The 26,559-nt window shown below is 41.3% G+C and overlaps 1 protein-coding gene across 1 annotated transcript; it reads left to right on the forward strand.

The window, feature by feature from the left end:
* Nucleotides 1-301: 301 nt before the first annotated feature.
* utp15 (UTP15 small subunit processome component) lies at nucleotides 302-26,559 on the forward strand. The gene is made up of 13 exons (XM_038988927.1): nucleotides 302-463; nucleotides 862-1,001; nucleotides 1,176-1,268; nucleotides 1,567-1,751; nucleotides 2,037-2,215; nucleotides 2,756-2,881; nucleotides 16,577-16,712; nucleotides 16,987-17,071; nucleotides 17,209-17,364; nucleotides 24,137-24,238; nucleotides 24,332-24,465; nucleotides 24,723-24,781; nucleotides 25,806-26,559. The coding sequence occupies exons 2-13, from the start codon at nucleotides 912-914 to the stop codon at nucleotides 26,045-26,047; spliced, it is 1,587 nt and encodes a 528-aa protein (XP_038844855.1). The 5' UTR covers nucleotides 302-463; nucleotides 862-911; the 3' UTR covers nucleotides 26,048-26,559.

Consider the following 26,559-nt stretch of genomic DNA (forward strand, 5'->3'; position numbering starts at 1 on the left):
GGAACGCTTGTGAAACAGACCAAGCAGACCAGGCCGGGTTTGAGAAGTCAGAGAGAAATGAAAAGTAGTAGTTTAACATGTTACTACTCCAACCGCGTGAAAGTGACAAACTGACAAGTTATCATTTTCGTCAAAAACAGCTTGATTTCGAAATAGTACCTTTGAGTTGACGGCTTGCACATGCGCAGTTCGACTGATAGACCCAACGACGTGTTTCTGTGCATCAGCCTAGCCAGCCAACGTCGCCATGACATCGCCTACATGTGTGATCAGGGATTTTTATTGGAGAAGCAGTTTCTGCCTCTCTTTACTGTACTGTCTTTGACTGGAGCCTGTGGGCACAGAACAAGGTGATAACTTTTTTAACATGAATGCATTTTGGTTTATCTAACGCAAACCTATTTCAGAATTGAATCAAGTGGATTACGATCTACTGAGTTTAGTCAAGGAATACCACCCAAAGGTGAGAAACCTTATTTGAAAAAGTATTTATGTTAAATCTTGTTGGCATGCGGACCGCTATTGGACCACGTTGTGTATGCTAGTTAGCTAGCCATTTTCAATGCTATACTCCTGTTTTTCCATTTCAATAAAGTGATCGAAGAAAAAGGTTACTTCCATACGTTAAGTATGTGTAGACGCTAGTGGGTAGCTAATTTAAGCATAATCAACTCCAAGCTGTCTGATGTTGCAGACTTAAATTGTTAATACTTGGTAGCTAGCTAGCTAGTTAGTTAGCTAGCTAGTTAGCTAGCACATGCTGCTCTGCATACAACAACGCTGTAGGTAGTGGTTCTGCCTGCTCAGTTTTAGATTTGGTTTATTTGAGTGTTCATATTTTATTTGTTCGTCACAAATTAGGTGGGCGCAAACTATCCGAAGATTAAGAGGAGCCTTATCAACATACAGAAATGGCTTCATTCAAATCCACAAAAATCCCAATATATCCCAAACTTGGAGAGAAAGTTACTCCGGACACATTGTATTGGAAAAACTACAAGGTAAGCCTGTCACACTGTCGATGCAAGTGTTGTTGGTGGCAGCATGAGCATACTAGCTATTACGTTTCCATATTGCAGTAACAAGACAATAATAGCCTACTATTGAACTGATGAAATTGACTTGTCTTTTGATTGTGATCTCTCAACTATTCTCTGTTGCTGAGTGTTTTTCAGGCCCCAGTCCAGATAAAGGAATTTGGAGCAGTCACAAGCATTGACTTCTCCCCCCTGGCACCACACAACTATGCAGTGACGGCTTCTACACGGGTAGGTTGGTCTCACTGCCATTCACATACACGTTAGTAGACTTAGTAGACTAGGAAAACAATGGTGGTTTGTTTAGGTTCTGACCTATATCCGCTCATTAAATCCATGATGACAATGGCATATAAAGTGATTCCTTCTGTGATCCATCGACTGAACTACAAATGATGATCTAAACATTTCTGACCATAGCCTCTACGAGCCATCATAAACAATCATAGTCTTGATAGTGTTGGTTTGCCATCTACACAAACTGAAAGTGTGTGTCCCTCACTCACTCTAAACCCGCTGCCTGTTTCAGATCCACATCTACGGACCGTTTTCTCAGGAGCCAGTCAAGACTTTTACTCGCTTCAAGGACACGGCGTACAGCGGAAAGTTCCGGTCAGATGGTCAGCTCTTGTTGGCAGGATGCGAGGACTCCGTGGTGCGGCTCTTTGATGTCAGCGGCAAGGTGGCGCTCAGGATGTTCAAAGGGCATACAAAGTAGGTCCTCAATTCAACGTCACCGGGTTCTCAATGTCTGGTTGGAAAATGTCCCCTAATCCTTCCCTATCAGCGGGCAAAAATAAAATTGCTATTCTCAGCAGCAGGCTGAGGTTGAGTGACGATTCCTTGAGTGATCCATCAACTGAACTAAAAATGATGGTCTCAACAACTCTGACAACAGCCTCTGATGAGTGTCTTGTGTGGATGTTTTGGATCCTATTTTTCATTCCTTTTTCTGGTGTTCTTTACTACAATTAACTGAACTGTTTGTCTCTGCTCAAGGGGGGTGCATGTAACAGATTTCACCTCAGACTGTTATCACATCCTGACGGGCTCAGACGACTACACTTGTCGCCTGTGGGACATCCCCAATTCCACTGAACTGACCTCGTACAAGGAACACACGGACTATATCCGCTGTGGCACCACCAGCAAACTCAACAGAGATATCTTCATAACTGGTGAAATGAAACGCATTTACTGATACAGCGCCATGTTTTCAGAAATCATAATTTCACACAACTGCCTCTACCAGCCATTGTAAAGGGATCATTTGGGATTTTGGCAATGAAGCCCTTTATCTACTTCCCCACAGCCGGATGAACTCGTGGATGCCATTTTTATGTCTGCGTTCAGTTTTAAGAAAGTTGCCAAATAGCATTAGCGCAATTGCTAACTAGCGTTGGTGTAATGACTGGAAGTCTATGGGAAGAGCTAGCATGCTAGCTGTTTCTGTAAACTTCCAGTCATTGCGCTAATGCTAGTTAGCATTGGCTTGTGAAGCTACCTCTTAGTTCCTTTATACTGGACGCAGAGACATTAAAATGGTATCCACAAGTTCTTTTGACTCTGAGGTAGTCGGTAAAGGGCTTCATTGCCAAAATCCAGAATTATCCCTTTAAACACCCATACATTCTTGATAGTGTTGGTTTGCTATCTACACACACGCTGAAAGTGTGTTGTTTGTGTGTCACTGTACTGTCTCTGTCCCCTACCCTCAGGCTCCTATGACCACACACTAAGGGTGTTTGATGCCAGAGTGGAAAAGAGTGTGATGACCATGGACCACAGCCAGCCTGTGGAGAGCGTTCTGCTCTACCCCTCTGAAGGACTACTGGTTTCAGCAGGTAAGCTGTAACAGCATAGCTGCATAACCATAATATTGTACTGTGATTTTGAGTTCCATAACCATTTGTGGTCCTCAAGATGAAGACCAGACACCACACATTTAGTATGGTATGTTAGGTTTCGTAGGATATGTATTAATTTGTGCATGTCCATCACCCACTTCGTATGATTTATGAATTACAATTCATATGATATATTACAAATTTGCAAAGCGTACAATTTGTTGCGAATTTACAAAATGTTTGATATGCTAGCTGGCTAACGTTATCTAGGCTAGGGGTTAGGGTTAAATGGGAAGGGTTAGCTGACACGCAAAATGGTTGCAAAAAGTAGTAAATAATTAGCTAGAATGCTAAAGTTGTTTGTGATGAGATTCTAACTTGCAACCTTTTAGTTGCTAGACGTTTGCGTTATACGCCCAACCAACCACCCTACATTTGTTTTTGCCTTAAGTAACCATCTGTCATACCAAATTTAACATATCATACAAATATGTCTAGTCTGAGACCAGGCTACCTATACGTACAGTGCCTTCAGAAAGGATTCATACCCCTTGACTTATTCCATATTTTGTTGTTACAGCCTGAATTCAAAATGGACAATAAAAATCAAATTTGCCCATCTACACACTACCCATAATGACAAAGTGAAAACTATTTAAAAAAAAAATGTTTTAATTCAGAATTATCTCATTTACAAAAGTATTCACACCCCTGAGTCAATTATTTGTAGTTTTTGAATTTATTAAGGATCCCCATTCTCTTCCTGGTGTCCAGCACCATTTAGACAGTTATATACAGTTAAAAGAATTACACATTACATTTCATAACACTTTACCCAATACATTTAGTGTGTTCCCTTGCATCAGTTACCTGATGTGGGTTCCATGTAACCATGGTTCTATGTAGTATTGTGCGCCTCCCATAGTCTGTTCTTGAGATTGTGAAGAGACCTCTGGTGGGTGGCATGTCTTGTGGAGTGGCATGTCTTGTGGGGTGTGCATGGATGTCCGAACTGTGTGCTAGTAGTTTAAACAGACACCTCGGTACATTCAGCATGTTAACACTTCTTACAAAAACAAGTAGTGATGAAGTCCATCCCTCCTCCACTTTGAGCCATGAGAGATGTATTAATGTTAGCTCTCCGTGTACATGTAAGGACCAGCCCTGCTGCCCTGTTCTGAGCCAATTGTAATTTTCTGAGGTCCCTCTGTGGCACCTGAACACACGACTGAACAGTAGTCCAGGTTTGACAAAACTAGGGCCTGTAGAACCCTAGTTGTTGATAATGCTGTTTAGAATTCAGAACAGCACTTTATTATCGACTGACTTCTCCACATCCTAGCTCCTGTTGTATCAATATGTTTTGAACATGACAGTTACTCCAAGCACTTTAGTCACCTCAATTTCCACATTATTTTTTATAAGATGTAGTTGAGGTTTAGTGAATGATTTGCCCCAAATACAATGCTTTTAGTTTTGGAAACATTTAGGACGAACTTCTTCCTTGCCACCCATTCTGAAACTAACTGCAGCTAGTTAGTTCAGTCATTTCAGTCGCTGTAGTAGCTGACGTGTATAGTGTTGAGCCACCTGCATACATAGCCACACTGGCTTTACTCAAGGCCAGTGGCATGTCGTTAGTAAATGAAAAAGTAAGAGGGCTAGACAGGTGCCCTGGGGAATTCCTGATTCTACCTGGTTTATGTTGGAGAGGCTTTCATTAATGAACGCCCTCTGTGTTTTGTTAGACAGGTAACATTTTATCCACAATATAGGATGGGGTGTAAAGCCATAACACATACGTTTTTCCAGCAGCAGACTATGATCGATAATGTCAAAAGCCGCACTGAAGTCTAACAAAACAGCTCCCACAATCTTTTTATCATACATTTCTCTCAGCCAATCATCAGTAATTTGTGTACGTGCTGTGCTTGAATGTCCTTCCCTATAAGTGTGCTGAAAGTCTGTTGTCAATTTGTTTACAGTAAAATTGCATCTGGTCAAATTTATTTTCCAAAAGTTTACTACGGGTTGGTAACAAACTGATTCGTCGGCTATTTGAGCCAGTAAAGGGGACAATACTTTTCTTGGTGCTGTTGTATGACTTGCTTCCCACCAGGCCGGAGTGCACACACTTTCTAGTAGGCTTAGATTGAAGATATGGCAAATAGGAGTTGCAAATCTTCCGCTATTTTCCTCAGTAATTTTCCATCGACGGTGTCAGACTCCGGTGGCTTGTCGTTGTTGATAGACAACCATTTTTTCACCTCCTTCTTCCACACTTATTTTACGTAATTCAAAAGTACAGTGCTGGGCCTCCCGGGTGGCGCAGTGGTCTAGGGCACTGCATCGCAGTGCTAACTGCGCCACCAGAGTCTCTGGGTTCGCCCCCAGGCTCTGTCGCAGCCGGCCGCGACCGGGAGGTCCGTGGGGCAACGCACAATTGGGCTAGCGTCGTCCGGGTTAGGGAGGGTTTGGCCGGTAGGGATTTCCTTGTCTCATCGCGCTCCAGTGACTCCTGTGGCGGGCTGGGCGCAGTGCGCGCTAACCAAGGGGGCCAGGTGCACGGTGTTTCCTCCGACACATTGGTGCGGCTGGCTTCCGGGTTGGAGGCGCGCTGTGTTAAAGAAGCAGTGCGGCTTGGTTGGGTTGTGCCTCGGAGGACGCATGGCTTTCGACCTTCGTCTCTCCCGAGCCCGTACGGGAGTTGTAGCGATGAGACAAGATAGTAATTACTAGCGATTGGATACCACGAAAATTGGGGAGAAAAGGGGATAAAATTTTAAAAAATAAAAATAAAGTACAGTGCTTGTCTTTCATAATTTAGTCAGTTATACTTGGATGTACAGTGACAGCTTTTGTTGCTGGCATGTCATCCCTAAATTTGACAATTTAAATTTAAACTTGCCAATGAAAAAACCATTAAAGTAATTGCCAATATCAGTGGGTTTTGTGATGAATGAGCCATCTGATTCAATGAATGATGAAGCTGAGTTTGCCTTTTTTCAAAACATTCCATTGAAGGTGCTCCAAAGCTTTCTACTAACATTCTTTGTCATTTATTTTTGGTTCATAGTGTGGTGTCTTCTTTTTATTCAGATTAGTCACATTTTTTCTCAATTTGCGTTACGTTTGCCAATCGGTTAGGCAGCCAGACTTATTTGCCATTCCTTTTGCCTCATCCCTCTCCACCATACCATTTTTTAAATTCCTCATCAATCCACAGGGATTTAACAGTTTTTAGTCATTTTCTTAATGGGTGCATGCTTATTAGTAACCGGAATACGCAAATTCATAAATGTGTCAAGTGCAGCGTCTGGTTGCTTCTCATTACACACCACAGAACAACAAATATTCTTTACATCCACAACATAGGAATCACTACAAAACTTAGTATGACCTCTTATACACTACATTAGGCCCAGCCTTTGGAACTTGGTTTTCCTAGATATGGCTAATATATTGTGATCAATACATCCGATGGCTTTAAAGCTAATTTCTGCAGCATTAGTAAAGATGTGATCAATACATGTTGATTTCATTCCTGTGCTGTTTGTAACTACCCTGGTAGGTTGACTGATAACCTGAGCCAGGTTGCAGACACTGGTTACAGTTCAAAGCTTTTTCTTGAGTTGGCAGCTTGATGAAAGCCAGTCAATATTTAAATCACCCAGAAAATATACCACCTCTGTTGTTATCACATACATTATCAAGCATTTCACACGTTATCCAGATTCTGACTGTTAGCACTTGGCGGTCTACAGCAGCTTCCAACCAGAATGGGCTTTAGGTGAGGCAGATGAACCTGCAGCCATAATACTTCAACAATATATAACATGAGATCCTCTCAAAGCTTTACAGGAATGTGGTTCTGAATATAAACGGCAACACCTTTGTCATTTCTGTCTTTTCTGTAGATGTTATAACCATGTATTGCTACCACTGTATTCTCAAAGAAAGGTATTATCTAAATGAGTTTCAGAGATTGTCAGAATATGAATGTCATCTGTTACTATCAAATTGCAATCCCAGCGATGAAGGCGCAGGTAGATCAGGCACCAGTGCAGTGAAGCTATTCCTTATGTCAATCTGCTCTGAACCTCTCGCAGTCACTCCCATCCGCTTAACAGTATGCAGCTGCCTTCGATTTCCACAATTTGTGACATTGGACCAGTGCTGATTGGAACAATCCTCTTGCAGTTTTTACATGTTTTATTTATTTAACCTTTTTTTAACTAGGCAAGTCGGTTAAGAACAAATTCTTATATACAGTGATGGCCTACACCGGCCAAACCCAGACGACGCTGGGCCAATTGTGTGCTGCCCTATAGGACTTCCAATCACGGCCAGTTGTGATACAGCCTGGATTCGAACCAGGGTGTCTGTAGAGACGCATCTAGCACTGAGATGCAGTGCCTTAGACTGCTGCGCCACTCGGGAGCAGTTCTCCGTCTACTCCACTACAAAATGGAGGTGGAGAAGCAGATGGAGACGACTTCCTTGTCAGGGATGTTTCAGGTAGCACAGGCTATTAGAAAAGGGACAGATGACAAGGCGGGGAAACATCCATCAGGCCTGAGCAGCGTCCAGCCACAGGAGTTGAAAATGAGAAAGTTCCAATTATCTTTTCCCCATAAGCTTGCGTAGAATTGAGATTTACTTGCTAAGCATAGCCACCTCATTTCTGTAATCCTCCGCTAGCAAACAATTGCTGCATTGGAACTCCGGATTGTCACTGTTGTCCCTTACAAGAGCGTAATAAACACAGCTTCTACAGCGCTGGAAAAGTTCGTTAGCTATTCCATGCGAAGTGGGCTCCATTGCAACCTAGCTAGCTTGTTGGTAGCAGGTGTTGACACAAACACTTATGAACAAAATAAAACTTCGGAAACAACAGTTCGTGGCGCCCGAGGCATCTGAGTTAGTGACAGGAATTGACGCGTCCAGGAAAATGTAGAAGCACCTTTGGCAGTGATTACAGTTATAAGTCTATAATAGCTTTCCATTGCTACACAACCATTTTCAGATCTTGCTATAGATTTTCAAGCAGATTTAATTCAAAACTGCCACTTGGTAAGCAACTCCAGTGTAGATTGGGCCTTGTGTTTTACGTTATTGTCCTGCTGAAAGGTGAATTCATCGCCCAGTGTCTGGTAGAAAGCAGACTGAACCAGGTTTTCCTCTAGGATTTTGCCTGTACTTAGCTCCATTCCGTAAATTTTTTTATCCTAAAAGACTCCCCTCCCCATTCCTTAACGGTTACAAGTAGGGATGCACCGATATGACATTTTTGGCTGATATCCGATATTTTCCTTGCCAAGAAAACCATACCGATAACCAATGTTTTTACATTTTAGCAGCCTTTTAAGCATTCCAGTACAGTTAAATAGTTAACACACACACACACACACACACACACACACACACACACACATGGACGCAGCATTGCACTGCATCTCAGTGCGTCACTACAGTTCATGGTTCAAATCCAGGCTGTATCACATCCGGCCGTGATTGGGAGTCCCATAGGGCGGCACACAATTGACCCAGCGTCGTCTGGGTTTGGCTGGGGTAGGCTGTCATGGTAAATAAGAATTTGTTCTTAACTGACTTGCTAGTTAAATAAAGGTTACACCACACCACACTGACCAAAAAGTTATTTTGTTGGCGTTTACGTACAGTTGAAGTCGGAAGTTTACATACACTTAGGTTGGAGTCATTAAAACTCGTTTTTCAACCACTCCACACATTTCTTGTTAACAAACTATAGTTTTGGCAAGTCGGCTAGGACATCTGCTTTGTGCATGGCACAAGACATTTTTCCAACAATTATTTACAGACAGATTATTTCACTTATAATTCACTGTATTACAATTCCAGTGGGTCAGACGTTTACATACACTAAGTTGACTGTGCCTTTAAACTACTTGGAAAATTCCATAAAATGATGTCATGGCTTTAGAAGCTTCTGATAGGCTAATTGACATCATTTGATTCAATTGGAGGTGTACCTGTGGATGTATTTCAAGGCCTACCTTCAAACTCCGTGCCTCTTTGCTTGACATGGAAAAATCTAAAGAAATCAGCCAAGATTGTAGACCTCCACAAGTCTTGTTCATCCTTGGGAGCAATTTCCAAACGCCTGAAGGTACCACGTTCATCTGTACAAACAACAGTACGCAAGTATAAACACCATGGGACCATGCAGCCATCATACCACTCAGGAAGGAGACGTGTTCTGTCTCCTAGAGATGAACGTACTTTGGTGCGAAAAGTGCAAATCTATCCCAGAACAACAGCAAAGGACCTTGTGAAGATGCTGGAGGAAACAGGTACAAAAGTATCTATATCCACAGTAAAACGAGTTCTATATGGACATAACCTGAAAGGCCGCTTAGCAAGGAAGAAGCCACTGCTCCAAAACCGCCATAAAAAAAAGACAGACTACGGTTTGCAACTGCACATGGGGGCAAAGATCGTACTTTTTGGAGAAATGTCCTCTGGTCTGATGAAACAAAAATAGAACTGTTTGGCCATAATGACCATCGTTATGTTTGGAGGAAAAGGGGGGGATGCTTGCAAGCCGAAGAACACCATCCCAACCGTAAAGCACGGGGGTTGCAGCATCATGTTGTGAGGGTGCTTTGCTGCAGGAGGGACTGGTGCACTTCACAAAATAGATGGCATCAGGAAAATGATGGGGATATATTGAAGCAACATCTCAAGACATCAGTCAGGAAGTTAAAGCTTGGTCGCAAATGGGTCTTCCAAATGGTCAATGACCCCAAGCATACTTCCAAAGTTGTGGCAAAATGGCTTAAGGACAACAAAGTTGAGGTATTGGAGTAGCTATCACAAAGCCCTGACCTCAATCCAAGAGAGAATTTGTGGGCAGAACTGAAAAAGCCTGTGCGAGCAAGGAGGCCTACAAACCTGACTCAGTTACACCAGCTCTGTCAGGAGGAATGGGCCAAAATTCACCCAACCTATTGTGGGAAGCTTGTGGAAGGCTACCCAAAACGTTTGACCCAAGTTAGACAATTTAAAGGCAATGCTATCAAATACTAATTGAGTGTATGTAAACTTCTGACCCACTGGGAATGTGATGAACGAAATAAAAGCTGATATCATTCGCTCTACATTTCACATTCTTAAAATAGTGGTGATCCTAACTGACCAAAGACAGGGAATTTTTACTAGGATTAAATGTCAGGAATTGTGAAAATCAGAGAGAATACCACAGAATCAGTTGTTCACAGCCTCGAGTACTTTTGTAAGTTTTAACCCCAAGGTCTGTGTAGTTTTGTTGAGCAGGCGTTTCAATGCCATGACAGAGGGTATCACGTCTGCTGCAAACGCAGTTGATTATCTTATCAGTTGTTCGAATGGCACTAGGATTGTGTTCATGTTCTCAAATGCCATTGACATGGTAGCAGCGATGTGAGAACCAGCACATTCTTGAGCATGCAATACAGCTTTCCTGGGTACGAAATCTTCGTCGATTCACTGTGCTGTCAGACTCGGCATGCTCATGGGGCTGACATCGCTTGTCCAAATGTTAGTCGTGACACCCATAGCAAGTAGCATAATGAATTCCATTATCTTGGCGTTAATGGATTTCGCCTTTTGAGTTGTCTCGCTAAAATTCTTACACTTTCAAATGACTGCTCAACTTGGAACATGTTTAGTTGTTGGTAGTGTGCGCTTAGTATTTTTCAGCTTTTGTTCTGTGTAGCACTGTATTTTTCGTGGCGTCTTTACGTCACAAGTCAGCTTTGACATTGGTCAGCTTTGACATTGGTTTTGCACATCGGCGTTAAACTAGACATCGGGCCGATGTTGGCATTTTTAGATAATATCGTCCAATTCCGATATGCTCACAAATATATATTGTGCATCCCTAGTTACAAGCATACCCATAACATGATGCAGCCACCACTATCCTTGAAAATATGGAGAGTGGTACTCAGTAATTATAGGATTTGCCCCAAACACATTGTATTTAGGAGAAAGTTTATTGCTTTGCCGCATTTTATTGCAGTATTACTTTTGGAATATGTTTATTCTGTTCAGGCTTCCTTTTCACTCTCAAATAGGTTAGTATTGTGGATCAAATACAATGCTGTTCAATGCTGTTCACCCACCCAGTTTTCTCCTGTTACAGCCATTAACCTCTCTAGGGGGTGTGGGACGCTACCGTCCACCTGGCCAACATCCAGTGAAATTGCAGAGCGCCAAATTCAAAAACAGAAATACTCATTCTATAAATTCATAAAACATACAAGTGTTACACATCAGCTTAAAGATGAACTTCTTGTTAACCCAACCGCGGTGTCAGATTTCAAAAAGGCTTTACGACGAAAGCATACCATGAGATTATCTGAGGACAGCGCCCAGCACACAAAACATTACAAACAGTAACCAGCCAAGTAGAAGAGTAACAAAAGTCAGAAGTAGCGATAAAATTAATCACTTACCTTTGATCTTCATATGGTTGCACTCCCAAGACTCCATGTTACACAATAAATGTTTGTTTGTTTGATAAAGTCCCTCTTTATATTCAAAAACCTCAGTTTTGTTGGTGAGTTTTGTTCAGTAATCCATTGGAACAATGCGCGGTCACAACAGACAAACAAAATCTAAAAAGTACTATAAAAGTTCATAGAAACATGTCAAACTATGTTTATAATCAATCCTCAGGTTGTTTTTGTCATAAATATTTCGATCATATTTCAACCGGACAATAGCTTCATCAATAGAAAAGGAAAAACAAGAAAGGCACACTCCCGGTCATGCGCAGGACTCATGTCTGGAAATTTCCATTGTCCTCTCATTGAAAGTGGTGTTTCACCCTCATTTTAAAAGCCTGAAACAATGCCTAAAGACTGGCCACATGTAGTGGAAGCCACAGGGATCGTGAACTGGGTCATAAGTCTTTGTATGGTGGATAGGCTTTCAATAGAAAACAGCCATTTCATAATAATAGTTCTTCCTGGATGGATTTTCCTCAGGTTTTCGCCTGCCATATCAGTTCTGTTATACTCACAGACATTATTTTAACAGTTTTGGGAACTTTAGAGTTTTCTATCCAAATCTATCAATTATATGCATTTCCTAGCTTCTGGGCCTAAGTAGCAGGCAGTTTACTTTAGGCACGCTTTTCATCCATAATTCTGAATGCTGCTTCCTACCCTAGTGAAGTTAAACTCTAACTGTTTTAAAGTCCCCATTGGGCTCATGGTGAAATCCCTGAGCGGTTTCCTTCCTCTCCGGCAACTGAGTTAGGAAGGACGCCTGTATCTTTGTATTAACTGGGTGTATTGAAACACCATCCAAAGTCTCATTAATAACTTCACCATGCTTAAGGGGATATTCAATGTCACTTTTTTTTTTTTTACCCATCTACCAGTAGGTGCCCTTCTTTGAAAGGCATTGGAAAAACTCCCTGGCCTTTAATTTTTTTTTTTTTTAATTGAACCTTTATTTAGCTAGGTAAGTCAGTTAAGAACAAATTCTTATTTACAATGACAGCTTACCCTGGCCAAACCCTAACCCGGACAACGCTGGGCCAATTGTGCACCGCCCTATGGGACTCCCAATCACAGCCTGGAATCGAACCAGGGTCTGTAGTGACACCTCTAGCAATGAGAAACAGTGCCTTAGACGGCTGCGCCACTGGTTGAATATGTTTGAAATTCACTGCTCGACTAAGGGACCTTACAGATAATTTTATATGTGGGGTACAGAGATGAGGTAGTCATAAAAAAAATGTTAAACACTTATTGCACACAGTGAATCCATGTGACTTAAGAAGAATTTTACTCCTGAACTTATTTAGCCTTGCCATAACAAAGGGGTTGAATGCTTATTGACTCAAGACATTTTAGCTTTTCATTTTAAATGAATTTGTCATATATTTTTTTTAAACATAATTCCCCTTTGCCATTATGGGGTTTTGTGTGTAGGCCAGTGAGAAAACATCTCAATTTAAACCATTTTAAATTCAGGCTGTAACGCAACAAAATGGGGAAAAAGTCAAGGGGTGTGAATACTTTCTGAAGTTACTGTATTACTGTTATTAATGAAGCACAGTTACTCTCACAAAGGCATGTTGAATGATGATTTCTTTAGCGATCCATCAACTGAACATTACAAATGGTGAGCTCAACATTTCTGACAACAGCCTCCACCAGCCATCTTGAACAATCATACAGAACTCACTTGAAAAAGAGATCAATGAGTCAATCTCAACTTGACTTCCCGGGTTAAATAAAGGATAACTTGTTCAATAAGGATGCGTTTGTCAATATTAAGCCATCCCCCTTACAGGATAATATAATTAACCTCATACCTGTGCCCCTTATCATGACTTTACTTTTTTAAACCCCAGCCTTACTTATGATTCAGTACTACACAAATTGGTTTAATTTATTTTCTAGGTGAGTAAATGATAACACAGGATAAACCTGCACACTTAATACATTAAAAGCAGGTCCCTAGCGGACTGACACAATATGGTGGCTTGTTACAAAAAGACATGGAGAGGGCGAGAGAGAGAGGAACAGAGACATAATACTTTTAGAAACTACTCTCACAGTAATCATATACTTTGCACACGAACTGCCGCCCGTTTGGAGTAAGAAATCATGAATGTATACGTGTGAATGCCTTGGTTCGCCGCGTATCTCTGTCGGAACCAAGCCTTCTTGGAAAGGGGTTTGGTTGGGCCTTTCCACGGCACGCTTGTAATGCTCTTATTGTCTTAAAGGGGTCCCCACCTATCTTCTACTGTTGTCCTCCTCTGCCGTCGTCCGGTATCTGTTGACTTGTCGTGTAGTCCTGAGTTTATTCTACTTTCCATTCGCTCCTGAAGCTGCCTCTTTGAAGATAGGCTAGCCAGCCATGTCGATGGTTCCCATTGGGGGATGAGAGTAGCATTCTAGGGTGATTTGAGAAGAGCAGTAGAATGGTCCCACTTAAGTTTACTTTTCTAGATAGTTTACATAGGACAGCTAATCAGCTATACCAGTGATTGTCCGGTAGGTGACTATCGTCTCTACCTCGTGTTGAGATTTCAGAGTTCGAACCACGTTGGATGTGAGCTGCAGCTACACGCCTCTCTGGTCTGATATGTTAATTCTTAACCCACCGTTTTATACAGTTCATTCAAAAGGGGCGGTTCGTGAGGCTGTGACAAGCTCTCTGACCTCACTCAAGGGGGCGGTGACTACTCGTACAAAGTTATAGAAACATTTTCCTCTTATTGTTTCTAAGATCACATCCCTCTCTTTAACAAAAAAACACATCATTTTCATATTTCATACACAGCGTAGAAGATGGACACGTCACACAGTGTGTATACTTTTCAAGTTACAGTATTTCCTTTATAACATGTTTAACCTTTACAGGCCTGGCGTTCCGCTAGCGGAACTCCTCCCACATTCCACTGAAAAGGCAGAGCGGCAAATTCAAAAAATATTTTTTTAGAAATATTTAACTTTCACACATTAACAAGTCCAATACAGCATTTGAAAGATAAACATCTTGTGAATCCAGCCAACATGTCCGATTTTTAAAATGTTTTACAGAGAAAACACCACATATATTTATGTTAGTTCACCACCAAATACAAAAGAGGACAGACATTTTTCTGTAGGATGCAGGTAGCATGCACAAGCCAACCTAACTAACCTAGAACCAACCTAAATAACCTAGAAAAAACTCCCTCAGATGACAGTCCTATAACATGTTACACAATAAATCTGTTTTGTTAAAAAAATGTGCATATTTTAGCTATAAATCAGTTTTACATTACTGCTACCATCATAGCTACAGTCAGAAATCGCACGGGAGTAGCCAGAGAAAATACAGACACCAACGTCAACTACCTAATTACACATCATAAAACATTTCAGAAAAATATATGGTGGATAGCAAATGAAAGACAAAGATCTTGTGAATACAGCCAATATTTCCGATTTTTAAAATGTTTTACAGCAAACACCACATATATTTATGTTAGCTCACCACCAAATACAAAAGACAGACAGACATTTTTCACAGCAACGGTAGCATGCAAGTAGCATGCACAAAGCTAACCTAACTAACCTAGAACCAACCTAAATAACCTAGAAAAAACTCCCTCAGATGACAGTCCTATAACATGTTACACAATAAATCTATGTTTTGTTAAAAAAATGTGCATATTTTAGCTATAAATCAGTTTTACATTACTGCTACCATCATAGCCACCATAATAGCTACAGTCAGAAATCGCACGGGAGTAGCCAGAGAAAATACAGACACCAACGTCAACAACCTAATTACTCATCATAAAACATTTCAGAAAAATATATGGTGGATAGCTAATGAAAGACAAAGATCTTGTGAATACAGCCAATATTTCCGATTTTATAAGTGTTTTACAGCAAACACAATATATCGTTATATTAGCTTACTACAATAGCTAATACACAGCAGCATTGATTCTAGTCAAACGGTAGCGATAGCACAGTTCGACAGATATATGAAAAAGCATCCCAAATTGGGTCCTTATCTTTGCTGATCTTCCATCAGAATGTTCTCCAAGGGGTCCTTTGTTCAGAACCGTGTTCATTTGGATCCAGAACAAACTATTTCCCTCTTGAATTAGCAAGCACACTGGCCGTGCGGTGCTAACCTCTCCATCTTGTACAAATTCTTGCAACGAATCACGTCTAAAGTCCAGAATAAATTTCAATAATATAATTAAATTATATTGAAAAAACATACTTTAGGATGATATTGTGACATGTATCAAATCAAATCGAAGCCGGAGGTCATATTCACCTATAACGACAGTTTTCCAGGATGCGAGTCCTGGTCCAAATTCGCGCCCTCAAAAAAAAATTAATGGCGCTCCTCTCAGTCAAAGAGGTTGTATTCAACCCCTGAACGAGATATTCAAGTCATTTCTGCTCTCACTTCCGCATGACACCCAGGGGAAGGCGTAAGACGTGTTTCTACAGTCATAAGTGCCATGCCCTTTTATGGACAAGCTCTTGAAGAGAGACATCGATTTTGGAAATCTCACTTCCGGATAGGAAATGGGCTGTAAAAAGAGTTCTGTTTCACTTAGAGAAATAATTCAAACTGTTTTAGAAACTAGAGAGTGTTTTCTATCCAATAGTAATAATAATATGCATATTGTACGAGCAAGAATTGAGTACGAGGCCGTTTAATTTTATACGATTTTCCCCCAAAGTGAAAATAGCACCCCCTGTCCTTAAGAAGTTAATGACATCAGAAAATAACAACCCATATGACATTAGTGTTCTTTTAGGTCACCTCTGCCCATTCCCCACTTTCTTTGTTAGAAATATTGTTCCAGTATTCAGTTTAGAACATGTTAGAGTTTCGGCGTGGAAATGTCTGTTGAGACAAAGGCACATTCCTGTGTGAACATTGGAGAGGGATGTTCTCTCCTTGATTTACAACAGGGTGTGATCTGTCAACCCCTCCACCAGCTCCTTTCTCCCCCCTTTGGGGGTGAGAGGGGGTCTGGCTGAAGTTATTTATTGCCAAGCTGATCTGACCAATTCAGATCCTCACAGGACAGTCATGACACCCTCCATTATTTGTTGTGCTCGTCACATCTGTGCTGATGGAGGAAATAACCATTTAAGACCAAGTTGTCTCCCCTCCCCCCTACAGGAGGGCGCTATGTGAAGGTGTGGGACCTGCTGAAGGGAGGTCAGCCTCTGGTGTCACTGAAGAACCACCACAAGACCGTCACCTGCCTCAGTCTCAGCAGCAACGGACAGAGACTGCTCTCTGCCTCCCTCGACAGGTGTGTGTGAGCAGCTCTAGACAGACGGCTATCTGCATGCCTGGACAGGTTTGTGTGTGTATTGCAGCAGGCATGTTGAGTGAAGGTTCCTTGATTGATCCATCGACTGAACTACAAATGAGCTCTTCAACTCTGAAACAGCCTCTGACAAACATATCATATTTTATTAACGAGATTATTTTTATCCGCACCATTGGGATGTTTTGATGGATCTCTTGATTAGATGAATATGCGTGTTTAATATATATATATATATATTTTTTTTACCCTGCAGGCACGTGAAAATCTACAACACAACCAACTACAAGGTGGTTCATAACTTTGACTACGCCGCCTCCATTCTCAGTCTGGCCCTGGCTGTAAGTTCACAAGTACTGCCAAACTGAGACTGAGCAATCCACTATTATGATGCTGTTTGATATGTGGATTGTGTATGAAGGCTTTTCAGATATTAATAAAGTCACAAGGCTAATGGTTTCTGTCTGTGTATGTTTAGCCTGATGACGAGTCCATTGTCGTGGGGATGACCAATGGCGTCCTGAGCATCAAACATAGGAAGAGCCCTGAGGGGAAACAGGAAGTTGCTGGCAAACAGAGAAGGCGGCCAGTGTACCGCGTCTTTGTCAAAGGAAGAAACTACGTCCCAAAAAATGTAAGTGCCGATTCCCCCAACTGTTTTATTCTACTACAAAGAACAATTCTCACTACTGTATAAATGTTTGCAGGGGTTTTTAACCTGGTTTCTGGAAAGCTGCAGTGTGTAGAGCTGTGTTCGAATACTCATACTAACCACACTAACTGTACAATTTGTGATGTGAATTGAGTATATAGTATGCTTATTGGTCATAGTATGATCTAGTTAGTATGCCAAAAGTTCCCTGATTTTGTATTAAATTCGTCAAAATATGAAGTATACACGCAGAGGACAGTATTTTCGTACTCTAGGGCCCATAATGCAAATCTTCAGGGAATGGGCGTGGCTTCAAATCGTTTTCAGATTTGAAGGAAATGGGGGAGAATATACTGCCGAAGTCCATGAGAGTGCATACAAATGAATTGCTTTAACTGATCATGACAAATGTTAAGAAAATGTTGAGCAGTGTAATGAATTTTCAAATAGTTACCGTACATGATATGTTGGCTGGCAATTTGTTAGCTATGCTGTCCTTATGAACCACATAGCATATCATTACAGCAGTATGTACCGGTATGTTAGCTAGCTTCCTAACGTTAGTTGGCTACTTATACATCAAACTTGACAGTATATTAACCTCTCTTGGGTAGGGGGCAGTATTTTGACATCCGGATGAAAAGCGTGCCCAAAGAAGCTAGGATATGCATATAATTGGTAGATTTGGATAGAAAACACTCTGAAGTTTCTACAACTATTAAAATAATGTCTGTGAGTATAACAGAACTGATATGGCAGGCGAAAACCTGAGAAAAATCCATCCAGGAAGTGGGATTTGTTTATGTTTGTAGTCTATTGAATGCCAATACAGTATCCATTGACTTAGGACTCAAATTGCACTTCCTATGGCTTCCACTAGATGTCAACAGTCTTTAGAAATTGTTTCAGGCTTGTATTCTGAAAAATTAGGGAGTAAGACCAGTCTGAGTGATTGGATAGTGGAAAGTCCCCAGACCTGTTTGGCGCACGCGACCTAGAGCGCGCCTTTCTTGTTTTTCTTTTATATTGACAAAGCTATTGTCCAGTTGAAATATTATTGATTATTATGACTAAAAACAGCCTGGTGATTGATTATAAACATCGTTTGACATGTTTCTATGAACTTTACTGATACTATTTGGATTTTTCGTCTGCCTGTTGTGACTGCCTTTGAGCCAATGGATTACTGAACAAAACACGCCAACAAAACAGAGGTTTTTGAATATAAAGAGGGACTTTATCGAACAAACAAACATTTATTGTGTAACATGGAGTCTTGGGAGTGCAACCATATGAAGATCAAAGGTAAGTGATTAATTTTATCGCTATTTTCTGACTTTTGTGACTCCTCTACTTGGCTGGTAACTGTTTGTATTGTTTTGTGTGCTGGCCGCTGTCCTCAGATAATCGCATGGTATGCTTTCGCCATAAAGCCTTTTTGAAATCTGACACCGCGGTTGGATTAACAAGTAGTTCATCTTTAACCTGTCTTAATCTTGAACCCCGTTCCGCTAGCGGAACCCCTCGCCAACAGCCAATAAAATTGCAGGGCGCCAAATACAAATCAACAGAAATCTCATAAATCAAATTTCTCAAACATACAAGTATTAGGCACCATTTTAAAGATACAATTCTCGTTAATCCAGCCACAGTGTCTGATTTCAAAAATGCTTTACAGCGAAAGCACACCAAACGATTATGTTAGGTCACCACCAAGTCACAGAAAAACCCTGCCATTTTTCCCACCAAAGAGAGGAGTCACAAAAAGCACAAATAGAGAAAATTAATCACTAACCTTTGATCTTCATCAGATGACACTCATAGGACTTCATGTTACACAATACATGTATGTTTTGTTCGGTAAAGTTCATATTTATATCCAAAAATCTTATTTCACATTGGCGATTTAGATTCAGTAGTTCCAAAACATGCAGTGATATTGCAGAGAGCCACATGAATTCACAGAAATATTCATAATAAATGTTGATGAAAATACAGCTATTATACATGAAACCTTAGATACACTTCTCCTTAATGCAACCGCTGTGTCAGATTTCGAAAAAGCATAATCTGAGAACGGCGCTCAGAGCCCAAACCAGCCAGAGACATATCCGCCATGTTGGGTAGTCAACATTATTAATAAATAGCATTAGAAATATTCACTTACCTTTGATGATCTTCATCAGAATGCCCTCCCAGGAATCGCAGTTCCACAATAAATGCTTGTTTTGTTCGATAATGTCCATCATTTATGTCCATTTATGTCCAATAGCTTCTTTTGTTAGGGCGTTTAGTAAACAATCCAAAAGCGCGATCTGGTCCATTCGGACTAAACGTTCAAAAAGTTATATTACAGGTTGAAGAAACTTGTCAAACTAAGTATAGAATCAATCTTTAGGATGTTTTTATCATAAAAGTTCAATACTGTTCCAACCGGAGAATTCCATTGTCTGTAGAATTGCACTGGAACGAGAGCAACCTCTCAAGTGAAAGCGCGTGACTGAAAACGAGGCTGTTGGCAGACCCCTTTGTATAACATCTCCCATCCGGCCCCGCTTCACATGAGCAGCCTGAAACCACGTTCTAAAGACGGTTGACATCTAGTGGAAGCCTTAGGAAGTGAAAAATAACCCATATCCCACTGTGTATTCGATAGGGGTGAGTTCAAAAACTACAAACCTCAGATTTCCCACTTCCTGTTTGGATTTTTTCTCAGGTTTTTAATGTGACAGGTGAAATGAAGAACGCAGTCTGCTTTATCTCCTGGCGTATTGCACAAGTTTACCGCATGTATTAACTTAAAAAATAGCTACAAATATTCATACTTATTGAAAAACCATCCCGTGGCTTTTTCCAAATACTCCAGTATATGGTGTTCAGCCCAAGCCTAATGGTCAGTATACATACTGTGACCCTACTAACGATACCAGAGATGGTAGCCTTGAAGTCGTTCAGTGCTGGGATCCTAAATGCTATGAACAACAGGCATGTTGAGGGATACCTTGAGTGATCCATCGACTGAACTACAAATGATGATCACAACCTCTGACAAATATGTTAGTCAACAAGATCATGTTTAATGGCATGTATTTTCAATTAAGGATTGTCCAAGGACTTATTTTTAGTTTACTGTTTAGAATTCAAATAAGTCCGTAGAACGGCCGGCTGAATTCAGTAGTGGTTTTTATATTTCATTTTTTTAAATGCGAAACCACATTTCCATCCACAGTTTATATGCGAGTAAAGTAAACAAAAAATCACGACAGAGCCTCCCGGGTGGCGCAGTGGTCTAGGGCACTGCATCGCAGTGCTAACTGCGCCACCAGAGTCTCTGGGTTCGCGCCCAGGCTCTGTCGCAGCCGGCCGCGACCGGGAGGTCCGTGGGGCGACGCACAATTGGCATAGCGTCGTCCGGGTTAGGGAGGGTTTGGCCGGTAGGGATATCCTTGTCTCATCGCGCTCCAGCGACTCCTGTGGCGGGCCGGGCGCAGTGCGCGCTAACCAAGGGGGCCAGGTACACGGTGTTTCCTCCGACACATAGGTGCGGCTGGCTTCCGGGTTGGAGGCGCGCTGTGTTAAGAAGCAGTGCGGCTTGGTTGGGTTGTGCTTCGGAGGACGCATGGCTTTCGACCTTCGTCTCTCCCGAGCCCGTACGGGAGTTGTAGCGATGAGACAAGATAGTAATTACTAGCGATTGGATACCACGAAAAATTGGGGAGAAAATGGGATAAAAAAAAAAAATCACGACAGCTATGATGGAAACAGGACATTTTGGTACAGTTTTAGAAATGCCAACAGATAATGTTTGTTCAACATAGTGGGATCTTTTTGTGTCTTTAAAATTAATTCACTCAACAAGCACTTTAAACACAAATGACTGATTGGCTGAGAGAAATTGATGATAAAATGATTGTGAGGGACTGTCTTGTTAGACTTCAGTGCAGCTTTTGACATTATCAATCATAGTCTGCTGCTGGAAAGACGGATCTTATGGCTTTACACCCTGCTATAATGTGGATCTAGAGTTACTTGTCTAACAGAACACAGAAGGTGTTCTTAATGGAAGCATCTCAAACACAATGCAGGTAGAAGCAGGAATGTCCCAGGGTAGCTGTTTAGGCCCCTTGCTTTTTTCAAACTTTACTAACAACATGTCGTTGGCTTTGAGTAAGGCCAGTGTGTCTGTGTATGCGGATGACTCAACACTATACACGTCAGCTACTACAGCGACTGAAATGACTGCGACACTTAGCGTCCCACATATCCTAGAGAAGTTAACGTCCCACTTGGCCAAAAGCCAGTAAAAATGCAGAGCGCCAAATTCAAATATATAACTATAAAAATCAAACTTCCATGAAATCACACATGAAAGGCACCAAATTAAAGCTACACTTGTTGTGAATCCAGCCAACATGTCTGATTTCAAAAAGGATTTACGGCGAAAGCACACAACGATTGTTAGGTCAGTACATAGCCACAGAAAAACACAGACATTTTTCCAGCCAAAGAGAGGAGTAACAAAAAGCAGAAATAGAGATAAAATTTATCACTAACCTTTGATGATCTTCATCAGATGACACTCATAGGACTTCATGTTACACAATACATGTATGTTTTGTTCGGTAAAGTTCATATTTATATCCAAAAATCTGAGTTTAGGCGGGACGCTACTGTCTCACTTGGCAAAAAGCCAGAGAAAATGCAGAGCGCCAAATTCAAATAAATTACTATGAAAATTACTATATAAATCAAACTTTCATTAAATCACACATGAAAGATACCGAATTAAAGCTACACTGGTTGTGAATCCAGCCAACATGTCAGAATTCAAATAGGCTTTTTGGCGAAAGCAAACGATGCTATTATCTGAGGATAGCACAATGGTAAACAAAGACAGAGAAGCATATTTCAACCCTGCAGGCGCGACACAAAACGCAGAAATAAAAAATATAATTCATGCCTTACCTTTGACGAGCTTCTGTTGTTGGCACTCCAATATGTTCCATAAACATCACAAATGGTCCTGTTGTTCGATTAATTCCATTTATTTGGCGCGTTTGATCCAGAGAAACACCGGTTCCAACTTGCTCAAACGTGACTACAAAATATCTCAAAGGTTACCTGTAAACTTTGCCAAAAAAATGTCAAACTACTTTTGTAATACAACTTTAGGTATTTTTTAACGTTAATAATCGATAAAATTGAAGACGGGATGATCTGTGTTCAATACAGGATTAAAACCAACTATAGCTAGCTTTCTGGTCACGCGCTTCTATCTAACAGGACACTTCATGTGACTCTCATTCAAGATGGCCGCACTTCTTCATTACACAAAGGAATAACCTCAACCAATTTCTCAAGACTGTTGACTTCCAGTGGAAGCGGTAGGAACTGCAAGCAGGTCCCTTAGAAATCTGGTTTCCCAATGAAAATTCATTGAAAAGAGAGTGACCTCAAAAAAAAAAAATTCTGAATGGTTTGTCCTCGGGGTTTCGCCTGCTAAATAAGTTCTGTTATACAGACATGATTCAAACAGTTTTAGAAACTTCAGAGTGTTTTCTATCCAAATCTACTGATAATATGCATATCTTATCTTCTGGGGATGAGTAGTTGGCAGTTGAATATGGGTATGCTTTTCATCCAAACGTGAAAATGCTGCCCCCTATCCTAGAGAAGTTAACAAAGAGCTGCAGTTAGTTTCAGAATGGGTAGCAAGGAATAAGTTAATCCTAAATATTTCCAAAACTAAAAGCATTGTATTTGGGGCAAATCATTCACTAAACCTCAACTACTCTCGTAATGAATCATGTGGAAATTGAGCAAGTTGAGGTAAATAAACCGCTGACTGGCTCGCAGTCGGCGTTCCAAATACTACTTTTTGCCAACACGGGCTCATTTCTGGAGAGGTATATTTGCAGGTGTGTGGTGCGCCCAGATCTCAAAATTGGTATTCATTTGCATTCCAAGTGGTATTAAAAGGTCTTGGGTCTTAAATTCAACTTCATGGAACCTGCAGATAGCCTGTATTGATATTGTATCCATCCTATTGCCGTAAACTTGGAGTCAAAAGTGGGAGGACCACATATGGTGTGTGGTCCTCCCACTACGACTCGGGAAAGCATACAGTTAGCCTACATACAGATTAAATAACTTATGAACTTCACAGGGTGATCTTGTTGCTGCTTTCCAATAACTATCGTCTGATTCTGGTGAAATGATCGACGCTTGACTGCTGTTTGACAAATTTTCTTGCTCTTTTTCATAATATTATCATCATATAGACTAGCTTACTCGCACAGCCTACCCACACTGTATCTGCGAGCTGTTGGCTAGTGCGCACATGCCATGATCAGAGTAGGCACACTTGCTAAATAACGCAACAGTTTTTGTGACAAATCTATCAGTAGAATTGAAAACGTGATGGAAACACATTGAAAATTAGCCGGCTGGCTAAAACCGGCACTTTTACTGAAATGTTGATTAATGTGCACTGTCCTTGTAAACATAAACTCAACTCAAACTCAACATTTATATTTTTATTCTGTACATAAGAACTTAAGCGAAAAAGTACATTGTCTGCACTACATCACCACTCACTGTTTTTTATCTGCAACAATTCCCTTTGGTGGAAACACCACCGGCGGGAAAATGCACATTTTCTTTATGCAGATTTTAGAATATTCGCCTGAAACTCTGTCACCAATTGGATGGATACCTAGCTAGTGACCTGAAATCGAACCTCCTCCCTCCTTAGGATGACTTTCTTGTCAGCAAACCAGTGAAGAGCAATCTGGCCAAATACGACAAACAGCTGAAGAGATTCAACATCTCCAAGGCCTTGGATACCGCCCTGGAGGTACAATTACTTTCCTGATGATCTCAGCAACTCAGACATCTCTCTTGTACAATCTTGATCGTTTTTTAAGTGTGTGTGTGTGTGTGCTTGCAGTCGTGGCAGAAGAACAGAAAGCCTGAGATCACGGTGGCGGTGATGAAGGAGTTGGATCGCCGAGGAACTTTGAAGAACGCTCTGGCAGGACGAGACGAGCAGAACCTCTCTCAACTCCTCAATTTCCTGATTGGGTAACACTCACTCAAATACCCAGTTCCAAATCAGCGCCTACCTACTCCCTAGTGTTTGTTTTTTAAAATGTGTATTTTTTTTATTGGTATTTTCTCTTTGAGATAAAGTGACGGGTAGACAGGTAAGAGGGATACAGATTTGAAGACACAGGCTAGAGGGGGCAATGTGTGGTCAGGAGTCTGCAGCACAACCACTACACCAGACTGCGGCACACCTGTTCATGCATCTTGACATAGTTTTATCTTCTCCTTCACAGGAATGTAGTTGATCCCAGGTTTACACCTGTCCTGGTCACCGCCACTGAGATGATTCTAGGTGAGTTTGTGACACAAATCTTAATTCTGAGTATGTATACAAACCTGCCAACCTGCACAAAATGTGGTACCATGCACGCAGTTTGTTGTTATGATGCCTTAGCTACTTTGACCTCAAAGGTAGTTAGCTACAGCGTTTAGTCAACTAAGCAAGGACACTTTTTTGCCTGCACATGCTTTGATCTCTGCAACGGTAGTAGGTGCAAGTGCATTGACGAGCAAGGAAATGTGAGGTGTTGCAGTAGTTTAGTGCGCGTCCCTACGTGAATGGAAACAGACATCTCAGATGTTCCTCTAATACTGTCCTTCACAAAGACAGTTGTTTCATATTCCAAATGGCCTACAGTAAGCTAAGCTACTACATTGCATCAAGTAATTTAATTATTCTGAATTTTCTCCCCAAACAAAATTAAGCCAGTTTACATTTTCACTAGACTATGCACAAAGTATAAAATACTATTAAAAGTAATCATTACCCCTAAATTTAACCTAGAAAATGTGTCATTGAGACCCTCAATTTAATTTAGGATCAAACCAGACGTCTGTGTTAGCTACATTATTTGATATAATTTAAGACTAGGTTTGAAGAAATGACAGTTACAGGTTTTTCAAAAATACAAAAAGCTCCAACTTCCTGGGGGGGAAGTTGACTGACTTTCCCTTCCCAACCTTAGGCCTACATCAGCACCACCTTGTCAGAAAATCCTAGGGAGAGCTCTGATTTGTACATTTAAATGTATTTCGAGTTGGCTACTGAAGAGCAGCCAATGACCAAGTATCCATAACAGTCTGTAACCTACCATTTCTAATGAGGCAGTCATTTGCCAAATCATTATTAGGCAAAAAAATAAATAATTGCCTATGATTTGAGCAGTGTTGGTGTCGCATGCATGCCGTTGTGGGGTCTGCAGGGCCAGGGGTACTGCTGCCGCACTGAAGTTGTACTCTTAAAAATTCTTTAAGTTTGTTAGGTGTGTGTGTGTGTGTGTGTGTGTGTGTCATTCTCCTGCCCTCGGTTTCCTCAGACATCTACCAGGCAGTGGTGGGTCAGTCTTCAGTAGTGGACAGACAGCTTGTGCGTCTCCAGGAGCTAGTGGAGAGAGAGATTGACTACCAGCAGGAACTCCTGGAAGTTCTGGGGATGTTGGATACTCTATTCGCCGCATCCCTCCCCAGGAAAGAGGTGCCTTGCCCAGGCAGCAGCCGGCCTAATGGCTTGGCAGAGGGGGGTTTGGGGGCTCCAGTACCACAGCTCCAGGCCGCCTGAGGCCCCTACAAAAGACTGTTCCACCGGGGTACCAGAGTGCCTGGGCTGCCCCCGTCACGACTAGTTCCGGAAGCGCTTCTCGGTCTTTGACGGAACATCGTAAGACTTCGAGAACCCATGACTACATCCTGCTATCTGAATTAACACCACCAACTAAAAAATAGATTTGAGCAACCAAGCTGAGCCTTGTTCCTGTTGTGCTCCCTGGTTTTAACAGAAAGGGTATTTTAACTGGCTCCAGAGAGCAGACAAAATGGGTTTGACTCTTCAGAGACAGTGTTTTGTAAATGTACACATCTGTATGTATGACTAAATCTCTGTATCAGACTGGACACAAAGCGACAATTCATTTTATTGGAACGCTGTAAAATTGTCTTTCACAGCTAATGTTTCTCTAAACATTGACTGTGAGTGTATTCTGTTTCTCTTCGCCCTATCTGTTCATGTTTGGTTTGATTTTTTATAGAATTTGCATACATTTCCAATGTGCCGTAAATAAAAAGAAAGCTGAA

The sequence above is a fragment of the Salvelinus namaycush genome, chromosome 1 (assembly GCF_016432855.1).
Source record: "Salvelinus namaycush isolate Seneca chromosome 1, SaNama_1.0, whole genome shotgun sequence".
NCBI classification, from domain to species: domain Eukaryota; kingdom Metazoa; phylum Chordata; class Actinopteri; order Salmoniformes; family Salmonidae; genus Salvelinus; species Salvelinus namaycush.